At 39.2% G+C, this 14,886-nt stretch overlaps 1 protein-coding gene across 1 annotated transcript in view; it reads left to right on the forward strand.

Moving 5' to 3' along the window:
- The window catches only part of glra1 (glycine receptor, alpha 1), a 118,348-nt gene that overhangs the window by 64,441 nt on the left and 39,021 nt on the right, over positions 1–14,886 (forward strand). Inside the window, exons 3-5 of the mRNA XM_063000607.1 lie at positions 667–734; positions 10,375–10,598; positions 11,847–11,929. Of these exons, the coding sequence (XP_062856677.1) occupies positions 667–734; positions 10,375–10,598; positions 11,847–11,929 (375 nt within the window). The remainder of the gene's footprint in view (positions 1–666; positions 735–10,374; positions 10,599–11,846; positions 11,930–14,886) is intronic.

Below are 14,886 nucleotides of genomic sequence, written 5' to 3' on the forward strand. Positions count from 1 at the left end.
CCACCAATAAATTATACAGACAGATAAATAGACAGACAGACAGTCAGACAGACAGACAGACAGACAAACCGATGTTAGACAGACAGATGGATAGATAAACAACCTTATACTTCATAATGTGTAATTAGTTTGTGGACATTCGTGGCATGAAGGTGTATAGCTCGAGTATTTATGCACACACAGGTTACTCAACCCAAGTATTCATGTAATTGTATAATGTGTCATACTCTAAACTGTTTAAACTTTATTTGTTATTATATGTATTAAGGATATTTTTACTGTTGGAGATACTGTATAAAAATGTTGACTCGATGCTTCTATTTCCTTAGTAAAGCAATTGCAAGCATTAGAATAATTAAGTCACTTACTTGTCTAATAATGGCATTAATAACAGTCTTTTGTAAGGTGAAATGTTACCTGTACTGGTAAATGAGTCCAGAAAAATGAGCATATGTGTGCATGTGTGTACAAAAAAAATGGGTCTGTTTTAGATTTGTACTGTACATCACTGGGAAATAAAATCCATAGTGTATGAAATCATATTATACAAACATTATGTAATTGAGACTTTTTTTAAATGACATGGCTCTTAACCTTAAACTAACTTTTTTATAATTACAATATTGTAGGACTTTATTAAAAAACGTTTTTCTTCTGTTTTTCCAGGTCCACCTGTGAACGTCACTTGCAATATATTCATTAACAGTTTTGGATCCATTGCTGAAACAACAATGGTAAGTCATAAGAATGTTTTCTATTGTTATAGGTAGTTTAATGGGTAGAGCTGTGGGTTACTGACTAGAAGGTTGTGTGTTTGATTCCTGGCTCTGCCATTCAACCACTGTTGGGCCCTTGAGCAAAGCCCTAACCCTTTAAGCTCCAGGGGTTCTGTACACTTACTGCCCCTGTGCTTTGACTCCTGCTTCCAAAGAAGAAACCCTATCCATATAGCTGACAGGAGTCGACTATTAATTATAATAGTTTTTTAATTAATCAGGTTCTCTTGAAACTCTGTTTAACTGACAAATAATATACAAAGAAAATATTTCCAGTGTATTTACTCATCAACATCATTGTATTTTGTAAATACAGTATAAACAAATTATACTCCTAAGCTGAGGGACGTTTATCACCGTTTTTAATCATCTTTCCAATTAATGAGACTTTTTAATGGTTTGGGAACTGTTGTTGCCGTTTTTAATGGGAGTTTTTGTCCAGTTTTTGTCCTTGATTAAAGACCTCGGCGGCTCAACAGTACGTGGTTGCCATTATGCCTTTATGGTGCGCCACACATTTTAAATAGAAAATAGAGACACATTGCGTTTAGTCAATAATTTAATGCCTATGTTTAATGTTATATTTAGATTTTGTTTTATTTAAAAAAAAATATATATATACAGTATATATATATATATATATATATATATATATACACACACATATACACACCGATCAGCCATAACATTAAAACCACCTCCTTGTTTCTACACTCACTGTCCATTTCATCAGCTCCACTTACCATATAGGAGCACTTTGTAGTTTTACAATTACTGACTGTAGTCCATCTGTTTCTCTGCATGCTTTGTTAGCCCCCTTTAATGCTGTTCTTCAATGGTCAGGACCACCACAGAGCAGGTATTATTTGGGTGGTGGGTCATTCTCAGCACTGCAGTGACACTGACATGGTGGTGGTGTGTTAGTGTGTGTTGTGCTGGTATGAGTGGATAAGACACAGCAATGCTGATGGAGTTTTTTAACACCTCACTGTCACTGCTGGACTGAGAATAGTCCATCAACCAAAAATATATTCAGCCAACAGCGCCCCGTGAGCAGCGTCCTGTGACCACTGATGAAGGTCTAGAAGATGACCAACTCAAACAGCAGCAATAGATGAGCGATCGTCTCTGACTTTACATCTACAAGGTGAACCAACTAGGTAGGAGTGTCTAATAGAGTGGACAGTGAGTGGACATGGTATTTAAAAACTCCAGCAGCGCTGCTGTGTCTGATCCACTCATACCAGCACAACACACACTAATACACCACCACCATGTCATTGTCACTGCAGTGCTGAGAATGATCCACCACCCAAATAATAACTACTCTGTAGTGGTCCTGTGGTTCTTACCATTAAAAAACAGGGTAAAAGCGGGTTAAAAAAGTATTTAGAGAAACAGATGGACTACAGTCAGTAATTGTAGAACTACAAAGTACTTCTATATGGTAAGTGGAGCTGATAAAATGGACAGTGAGTGTAGAAACAAGGAGGTTGTTTTAATGGTATGGCTGATAGGTGTATATGTTTGTATATTTTAACAATTGACATTGTTAAGTGACTACAAGCAGGTGACTACAAGAAACCATTGTGAGTCTGTTTGTAATCAGTTCTGGTGTATAGGCAGCATGAAAACTTTAGATGAAAGTGTTTATTGTAGTGTGCGGTTAATTTATGTAGATTTTAATGTAACGTTCTATTACAAAATGCATTAACTGTATAATACTTAGATAAATTCCTAGATAGACTCACATACATCATAAGGTTTCCTGTTATAACTCTCTTGTGGCAATGTCAATGGTTAAAATGTATAAATAAATACAACATCAAATCAGAAAAAGTTGGGACAGCATGGAGAATGCAAATAATAAACAAAACACAGAGTTTCTTACATTTACTTTGACTAATATTTGATAGCAGACAGGATGAACCTGAGATATTTCATGTTTTATCTGCTCAACTTCATTTCATTTATTAATAAACATTCATTCCTGCATTTCAGGCCTGCAACACATTCCAAAAGAAGTTGGGACAGTAAAGCATTTACCACTTTGTAATGTTGCCATTCCTTTTCACCACACTTACAAGACGTTTTGGCCCAGAGGATACCAAGTGATTTAGTGTTTCAGCTTTTATTTTGTCCCATTCTTCCTGCAAACACGTCTTAAGAAGTGCAACAGTACGGGTCGTCGTTGTCCCATTTTCCGTTTCAAAATTCTCCACACATTCTCTATTGGGGACAGATCAGGACTGCAGGCAGGCCAGTCCAGTACTCGTACCCTCTTCTTCCGCAGCCATGCCTTTGTAATGTGTGCAGCATGTGGTTTTGCATTGTCTTGTTGAAAAATGCATGGACGTCCCTGGAAAAGATGACGTCTTGAAGGCAGCACATGTTGCTGTAAGATCTCAATGTACTTTTTTGCATTAATGCTGCCATCACAGAAGTGTAAATGACCTTTGCCAAGGGCACTGACACAGCCCCATACCATGATAACAGTCTGGATGGTCCTTTTCGTCTTTGTTCCGGAGCACACTTTTATTTATATCATTATTTCGTTTTTTTCACCTCATTACTAGCCCTAAATTGCCCTTGTCCCAATTTTTTTTTGGAATGTGTTGCAGTCCTGAAATGCAGGAATGGATGTTTATTAACAAATAAAATGAAGTTGAGCAAAAAAAAAACATGAAATAACTTGGGCTCAAACTGTCAGCAATCAAATTAAAGTCAAAGTAAATGTAAGGAACACTGCATTTTTATTGTATTTGCATTTTCCATACTGTCCCAACTTTTTTTGATTTGGGTTGTAAAAACAAAATGTAAATATAACACTACTGAACTGTGTGAAACTGAAGACATTAAACTATTAACCGAATGAAAGACGGCTCTATTCGCTATTTAAAAGGTGTAGCGCAGCATGAAGAGGAGAATCTTATAATGGCAACCATGTACTGTTGAGCAAGAGAAACTGGACAAAACTTCCCCTTGAAAAACTGCAACAATTAGTGCCCTCAGTTCCCAAACCATTATTCTTAATTTATATCTAAATCTAATATTTGTTCATGCAATTTTAGCTTAAAAATGTTAAAAACACAGAACAAGTGTAAGGTGTTATGCTTAAAAGATGCTGATAGTAGTGTAAAATGCTTTGAAAGGCTTTGCCTTAGGGCAGTTTTTGACAACGCTGGTTTATTTTATTTATTTATTTGAGGCTTACGATTACCCACATTCAGTGAGATTGTGTTTTCCCATGAGTCCTGACTCAGCTTTACTTTGTAATGTCTGTTTTCATTCACACAACATCTAACACCTTATCTTGTTGTCAAAACTATAAAAACACTATAGTACTTATAGTGCGAAGTGGGTGGTGAAATCAGAACCTCGTCTGCTGTTTCTGTTCACACTTTATGTTTCATGAGCAATTCACGGTCCTTACAAATGTTCCAGCAGAGATACAGAAGTAGTTCCTGTGCCAGTGTCTGTGTGAGCCAAGCCTGTCAGCTGCTGAGCTGACCGAAAACTGCTGAGGCTGGCAGGAGCGGTCCGTGCAGTACAAATGTGCCATTTTCCACTCATTTTCTCCTTCGCAGATGGTGAAATTGAGTCAATTCAAAGACGCTAATGTTCAAAGGAGTGATAAGCAGGCCGATATAGAAGAGCAAGGCAACTCTAACAAGGGTGACATCAATAATCTGATTGGATGGCAGCAGTCTGTCATGCTATAATGATCCAGCCGGCTCTGGCTCTGGCCGATGCTGGGACCAACAACCCCCGCCGAACCACTGCTAGCCTCATTGTTTACACAGTTTTGAAAGACCATTACCCAGGGGAGTGTTGTGTGGATATTTAATTAGCTAACTGGATTTTCATTTCCTGTAAGTGAGAGAAAGCACAAACATTTCTGCTATTTATCAGTGGAGTAAAGAAAAATTGCTTGCGTGGACAGATAAACTGGCCTAGATCTTAAATTACACTGATCAGCTATAACATTAAAACCACCTACTTGTTTCTACACTCACTGTCCATTTTAACAGCTCCACTTACCATATAGAAGCACTTTGAAGTTCTACAATTACTACAATTACAATCTATTTCTCTACATACTGTTTTAGCCTGCTTTCACCCTGTTCTTCAATGATCAGGACCCCCACGATTGCTCATATATTGCTGCTGTTTGAGTTGGTCATCTTCTAGACCTTCATCAGTGATCACTGGACGCTGCCCACAGGCTGCTGTTGGCTGGATATTTTTGGTTGGTGGACTATTCTCAGTCCTGCTGTGACAGTGAGGTGTTAAAAAACTCCATCAGCACTGCTGTGTCTTATCCACTCATACCAGCACAACACACACTCAACCACCATGTCAGTGTCACTGCAGTGCTGAGAATGATCCACCACCCAAATAATACCTACTCTGTAGTGGTCCTGTGGGGGTCCTGACCATTGAAGAACAGCATGAAAGGGGGCTAACAAAGCATGCAGAGAAACAGATGGACTACAGTCAGTAATTGTAGAACTACAAAGTGCTCCTATATGGTAAGTGCAGCATACTTTATTGGTGAGGAAAAAAATCCATTGCAAAGCTTCAGCCATCCCTTGCCATACCACTCCCCTTCTGATCTGACATAGCCAATCATGTGTTGAATTAGAGAAACTATGAACAAGCCATTAAGAAGCTTGAATACTCAGGAGAAGAAAAACTATCTATATGTTTGCTAGGAGTTGAATAATAATAATCATGTATGTGTAGACAGCTGGTCAGCCAATAGCACTGCTGAAACTTAAACCCAGACCCAGTGGTGGGTTGACTTAATGGACCGCGTAACCACTCTGGCACTAATACGTTTTTTGATGATTCAGAAAGTTCTGGTGACTGTAGGAAGAGTTCCTGTAGACAGAGTCAGAACACTTTACAATAATAAAATTCTAGACTATAAGTGGACTTGTTGTGAACTACATAAGAAGGTTCTGGAACACCCACAGTGAAAAGAATACTCATGGGTAAAGACAAAACACTGTATAAGGAAAATAGGCTTTAAACAAGTCAAAATTAAAGTGTTTGTGGGCAAAGCAGCATACTTTAATGGTGCAGAACATACAGCAGCTAGACGAGCTGGGAGTGACTCAATAAGATCCTGGTAGGTTGTCACAGGTATCTGGAGCCATGCTGACTGCAGTGCATCCCACAGCTGCTGGAGGGTGCGTGATGAAGGATCCATAAAGTGAACACGACGATCGATGTGGTCCCACAGATGCTCATTTGAGTTCAAGTCTGGGGACTTAGGGGGCCAGGGTAGTACTTGGAAGTCTTGGTCATGCTCTTACAACCATGTGACATGTCTTCTTGCTGGAAGATCCCATCCGCCCCAGGGAAGACAATTTTTTTTACCCATGGTACTTTCACCCATGACAGAAACGAGGGATTTATGTGCAGACAGCCTATCACACACCTTATATACTTAACAAGCCAGCTCATCAAACATGACTTCCTTTATGAGGAATGCACTGCTACCATAGGAAGTGGTCATAATAATGGACTCGACTGGGTATAAAGGGACAAAGTTCTAGAATCTGTTGGAAGAGCCATCACACTTCTTGAGGAAAAAGCCAGTACACTATATTAAAAAAGAAAGTTCTAGAAGCTGTAAGATGTGTACCTATGGTTGGAGCCTGTCTTATTTAAAAAAATGTGAGAAGAATGGCTGCGTCCAAAATCGCATACTCGGATAGTACGTACTAAATTTGAGGCAGTGCGCACTACTCAGACGATAAAGCAGTACGCTCTTTTAGTACTACCTTGTCATCTTACCAGCGTCACATGATGCATGATGTCACATTGCCATAGTTAAAGCCCCTCTATTTATTAAAAGCCCCACTTTTAGGTATTTTTCTTATCAGTTCTTCTCATCATGTATTTTTGTCTTACCTACACTTGTAAACAGCCGACTCCCCACTTTCCACCATCGTTCTTCTTCCACTTCAAATGCCTTTGCAGCTCCAGTTGAAGTACGGGATAGATTATTGGACCACAGTGTGCTGTGTTTGCATACTCAAAAAGGCTGCCCATGCAGTAAGTGATCCGGGTACTGTTCAATGAATACTATGTATTCGAACACACTACCCGCTCTAGCGTACTGCTTTCACGAAGTGTTCGGTATGGAAGTACAGTGGTACCCTAAACTCAACGTCAGTTGGTTCTGGGACTGGCGTTGAGTTTAAAAGGCATTGAGTTTCAAGGTATTTTTCCCCATAAGAATGTATGGGGAAACCTGTTAATGTTAATGTTAATGTCATGGTCACATGGACTTGCATACATTTTGGGCTAATGTAAAACAATGGGGTTGTTTTTTGACATGAGCTGTAACACAAGTTTAAAAGTGAAACAGTGAGAAAAATCCAGATAAACACAAATACATGTGGACACTTTTCAGAGTGAATCTGACAGTTATTCCACACAAATGCAGTTTCGTCTCATATGCTCACTTTGATGACATATTACGGCACTGGTCAAGCCGAGCGCTGAACAAAGCGACTGTTGTTAATTTAAAATTAAATAAATACATTTTTAAAAAACAAACTGAACACATTGAGTTTAAGGAAAATGTTGAGTTTAAGGGTACAAATTTCTCGACGAAGGGTGTTGAGTTTCAAAGATTTTGAATTTAGGGGACGTTGAGTTACAAGGTACCACTGTATGCGTTTTCGGACGCAGCAAAGAATGTCTTTTTTTAGGCCCATTTCGAAAGCCCTGTGCTAAGTGTTGTGTGGGTATTGACCTTGCTTACTGGCTTTTCCTTTAAAAAAAACATAGGGTGCATAAATCCAGAACGAGTGCTATTTCCTAGTAAACCGAGTTGAAGCAGAGTCATACGAACAGCCAAACTTTTTCTAATCAGTCACCCTCAGAACGGGATCTGGCCTTGAGCTTGAATCACATTATGTGTCGGCTGATGTCGTAAATCAGTCTCTTTAGCCTGGAGAAATCATAGCGGGAAATATGAAGGTTTTTTTTTTTTTCTATCCCTTTAGTTTATGCTGATGAATGTGTGCCCACATCAGATTCGTTTGCTAGATCGAACTGTGGAGAGAGAAAAAACATGGCTTTGAAAGGGTAGCCCTTCCTTTAGGCATCTGTTTTCCATCTGGAAATTGGTTGTAATAATGGAAAGCCATAGTGGACTTGAGAACGATTTGTGGTTAGATGGAAAACAAATGAAATCTTTAGACATTTAAAAAATAGTACAGCCCATATAACGGCCAACGGAAAATCCTGACAAATCACCTCAGGCTGTGACATATAGGAAATGATTGTTATTTTACGGTGGCAGTGGATTGTTTACTATCCAGTTCTTGTTATTTCACAATTGGCGTGAGTTAATATAAAGCAAACATATTGACATGGTAAAAATCAATAAGCATTGCTACTTCATCTTTGCTTCTCTGATTGCTCTTTGAGAGACATAAATCTAATAACCTGAAACAGATGATTCTCCTCTATCAAAATATCTTGAAGTTTTCGCAGACTGACTCGTCTTGCATTGGTATAACTGCTCTGACCTGTTGCGTTTTTTGTTTTTTTTTGAAAGGTCATGTGATGCACTATTTCTTCTATATCACAGCTTCATATTATGCCTAGTTCACACTACACGATTTTTGCCCTAATTTTCGCTTGCCGACAGGTCACCGCTAGATGTGGCAGCTCGGAGGTCAGTCGGCGTTTGCTCGGGGTTTGAAAATCTTGCCGACAGGCAAGGCTCTTGAAAGCTGTGTGTGAACTGTTCAACGACTCGATCCGAGCCACTTGCTGAGCACTCGCTGATCACTCGCAGACTCATGAAAAATATCTAGCATGTTAAATATCTGGACCAGTCGCCGACTCAAAATCATGTAGTGTTAAAAGTGTTGCGATCAGATTGTAATTGTTATGAACGCAAGATAGAAAAGGAAACCCGGGGGGAGGTGTTGTAAATATGTGGAACAGGGGCATAATATAGTTTATATCAAAATACATCAGCACACACAAGCTTTACAGTATATGTGACCTTATCGTCCACGCCAAACCGTAATACCAACGTTGCATTGCAAAAAATATTTATTTGACTTTTAACTCTCTCTGCAGAACAGACAATCCCTGCTGGCCGCGTAGCTAAACCCACTCCTTCACCCAGATTCATTTATTTTTCCTACATTAGCGCTCAAACAACTTTGATCGCTCGCTTCTTGCTGGCGTGGTATCATTGAACCCCTTTTTACTTCTCGTGTGTGTTTTTGTTACAAAAAACTTAGTTTGGGAGACCAAATAGACTCCCAAATAGATTCCTCCTGGTGATAGATCATGTAGTGTGAAACCCCCTATCGCCGATCAGTTGTGTAGTGTGAAAACCACAATGACTTAAAAGACTCTCGATTACCGGCGATCAAGTTGTGTAGTGTGAACTTGGCATTATTTGTGCACTAGAAATGCAATAAATAAAGAAAGATGTTTGAAGTTATCCGGGGTTGTTGGCAGTCCCTGACACCCGTCCAACCACTGAATTAATAAACGACCAATTCAAGCATTGCAGACTTAAGTAATACAAATGTGTTGCCTGGTGGCTATTAGTTAGGTAACGTAAACAATTAATAAAAGATGTATGTATTGTGTAAAATATACAGAATATATATTAGAATATATTTAAATTTGGTTAATTTAACACCACTCTGTAATTAACCATCACAGACACTCTCTCATATTTTATTAAAACTGTAAGTATGGCAATAATTTGTTGCCTCCATAATTAATACCAGCTGAATATCTGTATGCTATACTAAAGGTTGAAACAGTATGCTATATTTAATCTCTTTTTGTTACATTTTAAATAATTTTAATTTAATCTTTTGAAACAATTTGGGCCCTTGAGCAAGGCTTTTAACCCCCAATTGCTCAGACTGTATACTGTCACAGTACTGTAAAGTACCAAAGTTTATGACACTAACGTTAATTGACTCCACTTGATTTTTATTTAGGGGTCACGGTGGCTTGGTGGGTTCCTGGGTTCGTTTCTCAGGTGGAACGATCCAGGTCTTTTGTGTCCATGTGGGTTTCCTTCCGGGAGCTCTGGTTTCCTGCCACAGTCCAAAGACATGCAGTTAGGTTAATTAGAGCTACCAAATTGCCCTAATTGTGTGGTGTGTGTGTGTGTGTTTGCCCTGTGATGGACTGGCCAGGGTGTTTCCTGCCTTTAACCCAGTGAATTGTACCCGCCATGACCTTGAATCGGGTAAAGCGGTGGTAAAACAGACCATGAATGAATAAATGAGTTATTTTTACAATTTTTTTGATCTCACTTAATAATTTCACATGACATTGAATTTTTTATAGTTTTCTTTTTATTTTAGTTATATATTTTCATAATTAAAAAATATTTTTTGAATTATTTATACTAAAATAAAGTATATAAAGTATTTATACTAAAATACTATTTATTCTAACTAGAATGCTAAATTCTGACATACATCATCAGTTTGGGACCCTAGCAACAGACAAAATGTATCCAAGATCCAAACTGTGTTTAGTATGTGCCTCCTCTCAGCTCTGACATCACTATTCATGTGTGTTACAGGACTACAGGGTGAACATTTTCCTGAGACAGCAGTGGAATGACCCCAGGCTGGCCTACAGCGAATATCCGGATGACTCTCTCGATCTCGACCCCTCTATGTTGGACTCCATTTGGAAACCGGATTTGTTCTTTGCTAATGAAAAAGGAGCGAATTTCCACGAGGTCACAACCGACAACAAGCTGCTGAGAATCTCTAAAAATGGAAATGTCTTATATAGCATAAGGTGACAATTTATTAAAAAGATATACTATAGGAGCTGCTTAATGTTATTGCTAAAAAAAAAAATAATGAGTGGATTATATTTTGTATATTTTACATACAAACCCCATTTCCAGAATTTGCCAAGGGTACTGATACAAACCCATACCATGACAGACTCTGGTTTTTGGACTTTTTGGACTTTGCTGATAACAGTCTGAAATACTTATTTGTCTGAGCACAATACACGTTTCCACTGTGTGATGGTCCATCCCAGGTGCCTCAGAGCCCAGAGAAGTTGACGCCGCTTCTGGACATAACATACGGCTTCTTTTTTGCACAGTAAAGCTTTAATTGGAATTCATGCATGCAACTCCGTACTGTAGTGCTTTTGTACCAAATCATGATTACAATCAGCTGTTGACATCATTTGTTTAAAATCACATCATTATTTATTTATTTTAACCCCTAAATTGTCCCTGTTCAGACTTTTTTGAAATGTGTTGCAGGCCTTAAATGCAGGAATGGATGTTTATTAATAAATGAAATGAAGTTGACTAGACAAAACATGAAATATCCCAGGTTCATCCTGTCAGCAATGAAATAAAAGTCAAAGTAAATGTAAGGAACACTGCATTTTTATTAAGATTTTCATTACTGTCCCAACCCAAGGCTGTAAAATAGGTGCACATTATTCATCTTGTTCAAAGATGATTCTAAGACTGGTTGTGATGCTGTAAATAACTGTGATTGTAATTATTTTATACTTATATTTAGGGTATAAAAAAGTCCTAAAGTCAGGTTTAAAAAAGCAGATCTAATTTGTATTCCAGTGCACTATTACAGGGAGCTTTGAAGAAAGGAAGGCAATCCAAAGGATTTAGTGTTTCTTTTAATTTGAAACAATCAAAAGAACCCTTTGGATCAGACTGGTCTTGGCTGTGAACCTTCTTCAGATTGCATCAGGCCGGTGGAAATCACTGTAAAGTAACTTTGGTAGTGATACTATCATTGACCCCACCCTCCCTTCCCCAGAGCTTTGAAAATGTGAGAAGTAACTGCATCAAGCTAATTCTCACACTAAACAGGATCTAGCTGAAATGACTTTGCCGTTATGAAAATCAGTGCTCGATGCTTATCATTTAGGTTCTTCTCTGTAATATATAATACACGTGTTTGTTAGATCTAGTCTGATAAATTCAGGAAATAGAACGGCTGAAATTGCATTTGGAACCCTGTGCTCACCCTCAGTGCCTGATCTGATTGTTTACAGGATAACGCTGATTCTGGCCTGTCCTATGGACCTGAAGAATTTCCCCATGGACGTGCAGACCTGTATAATGCAGCTGGAGAGCTGTAAGTACGCCCTACACTTGACAGCCGGCGAAGGAGATTTATTCACTGTTTCAAAGATGGATGTTTTGCCGGCTCGTAAAAAGAGATGAGGAGCACAGTAATCTATGTGCACCTTCAGCAGGAGTGAGATAGAGGTTTAGAGCTCAGGATATTACCTGCTCCTGGTTTTGCACTTGCTTTGGTTTTTGCCTCCGGCAATGCAGTAGATTAGGGAAGCGGAATTACAGTGTAAATAAGTAATGTTGTTTGATCATTTATAGGCTTTGACGATGACATTGTTTAAAATCTGTGAATTTATAGTAATAAATGACATCATTATGGAAAATGAACAACAAACTAAGGTTGGACTAATGTCATGCATACAAGTTATGGCTAATTAGAAATTTGCACAGCGGTAGCTCACTGGTAAAGGTAATGGACTAGTCATTGGAAGTTTGCCAGTTCAAGCCCCACCACTGCAGAGTTGCCACTGTTGGGCCCCTGAGCAAGGCTCTTAACTTAAATCATGTTCATTCATAATTGAATGAACATTCATAATTAAATGAACCGGTTTTATCTCACAGTCCAAAAACATGCAGTGAGGTTAACTAGAGACACTGAATTGCCCTGTGATGGACTGGCACCCATCCAGGTGTTACTGTGTGCCTTGCGCCCATTAAGAAGCTGGGATAGGCTTCAGCACCCCCCCGGTTAAGAAAGTGGGTGAATGAGTGGACACTAAAAGAAGCTTTAAGGGGAAGAAGATTTTCATGTGATGATTATGTGAAAGCAGCGGTGCTGCTGTGTACGATGATGGGAAAATGCATCAGAAGGTGACTATGTAGCTTATTATAAAAGGAATAAAGATAGGGAAAAACATATTGCATACTAAATTAAAGATTGTTTAATTAAACTCTTCGTTCATCTTTATGCAAATGTTGTCATTACTGTATATAATACCACATGTAATATTCATACACACACCAACTATTATAAGCATTATTTGGTGATATTTTAACCATGCATAATTGGACTCATGCTACCAGCAATTTTGATGGATTCTTTGCACTTTGCACAGTTTTTAATGCCACCATCAGTAGTCCCCGTCTGTTACTGCAGTCTGTGCTGCTGCAGTGTTTAATAGGTTTTTGTAAGTTGCGCTATAGTGTGCAGTCCAAGTCCATAAAAAAATACAGCTTCATAAAAATAATGCTTAGCCAATAGACTTTATGAAAGTTGTACCTGCAAAATTGAAAATATAAATAATTTATGAAATATCAGCACAGATTTAAATTGTTGTAATAGAGACAGTTACAGTGTATCACAAAAGTGAGTACACCCCTCACATTTCTGCAGATATTTAAGTATATCTTTTCATAGGACAACACTGACAAAATGACACTTTGACACAATGAAAAGAAGTCTGTGTGCAGCTTATATAACAGTGTAAATTTATTCTTCCCTCAAAATAACTCAATATACAGCCATTAATGTCTAAACCACCGGCAACAAAAGTGAGTACACCCCTAAGAGACTACACCCCTAAATGTCCAAATTGAGCACTGCTTGTCATTTTCCCTCCAAAATGTCATGTGATTTGTTAGTGTTACTAGGTCTCAGGTGTTCATAGGGAGCAGGTGTGTTCAATTTAGTAGTACAGCTCTCACACTCTCTCATACTGGTCACTGAAAGTTCCAACATGGCACCTCATGGCAAAGAACTCTCTGAGGATCTTAAAAGACGAATTGTTGCGCTACATGAAGATGGCCAAGTCTACAAGAAGATTGCCAACACCCTGAAACTGAGCTGCAGCACAGTGGCCAAGATCATCCAGCGTTTTAAAAGAGCAGGGTCCACTCAGAACAGACCTCGCGTTGGTCGTCCAAAGAAGCTGAGTGCACGTGCTCAGCGTCACATGCAACTGCTGTCTTTGAAAGATAGGCGCAGGAGTGCTGTCAGCATTGCTGCAGAGATTGAAAAGGCGGGAGGTCAGCCTGTCAGTGCTCAGACCATACGCCGCACACTACATCAAATTGGTCTGCATGGCTGTCACCCCAGAAGGAAGCCTCTTCTGAAGTCTCTACACAAGAAAGCCCGCAAACAGTTTGCTGAAGACATGTCAACAAAGGACATGGATTACTGGAACCATGTCCTATGGTCTGATGAGACCAAGATTAATTTGTTTGGTTCAGATGGTCTCAAGCATGTGTGGCGGCAATCAGGTGAGGAGTACAAAGATAAGTGTGTCATGCCTACAGTCAAGCATGGTGGTGGGAATGCCATGGTCTGGGGCTTCATGAGTGCAGCAGGTGTTGGGGAGTTACATTTCATTGAGGGACACATGAACTCCAATATGTACTGTGAAATACTAAAGCAGAGCATGATCCCCTCCCTCCGGAAACTGGGTCGCAGGGCAGTGTTCCAGCATGATAATGACCCCAAACACACCTCTAAGACGACCACTGCTTTATTGAAGAGGCTGAGGGTAAAGGTGATGGACTGGCCAAGCATGTCTCCAGACCTAAACCCAATAGAACATCTTTGGGGCATCCTCAAGCGGAAGGTGGAGGAGTGCAAAGTCTCGAATATCTGCCAGCTCCGTGATGTCGTCATGGAGGAGTGGAAAAGCATTCCAGTGGCAACCTGTGAAGCTCTGGTAAACTCCATGCCCAGGAGAGTTAAGGCAGTTCTGGGAAATAATGGTGGCCACACAAAATATTGACACTTCAGGAACTTTCACTAAGGGGTGTACTCACTTTTGTTGCCGGTGGTTTAGACATTAATGGCTGTATATTGAGTTATTTTGAGGGAAGAATAAATTTACACTGTTATATAAGCTGCACACAGACTACTTTTCATTGTGTCAAAGTGTCATTTTGTCAGTGTTGTCCCATGAAAAGATATACTTAAATATCTGCAGAAATGTGAGGGGTGTACTCACTTTTGTGATACACTGTATATTAACCAATAGTGAAATT

This window comes from Trichomycterus rosablanca, chromosome 8 (genome assembly GCF_030014385.1).
Source record: "Trichomycterus rosablanca isolate fTriRos1 chromosome 8, fTriRos1.hap1, whole genome shotgun sequence".
NCBI classification, from domain to species: domain Eukaryota; kingdom Metazoa; phylum Chordata; class Actinopteri; order Siluriformes; family Trichomycteridae; genus Trichomycterus; species Trichomycterus rosablanca.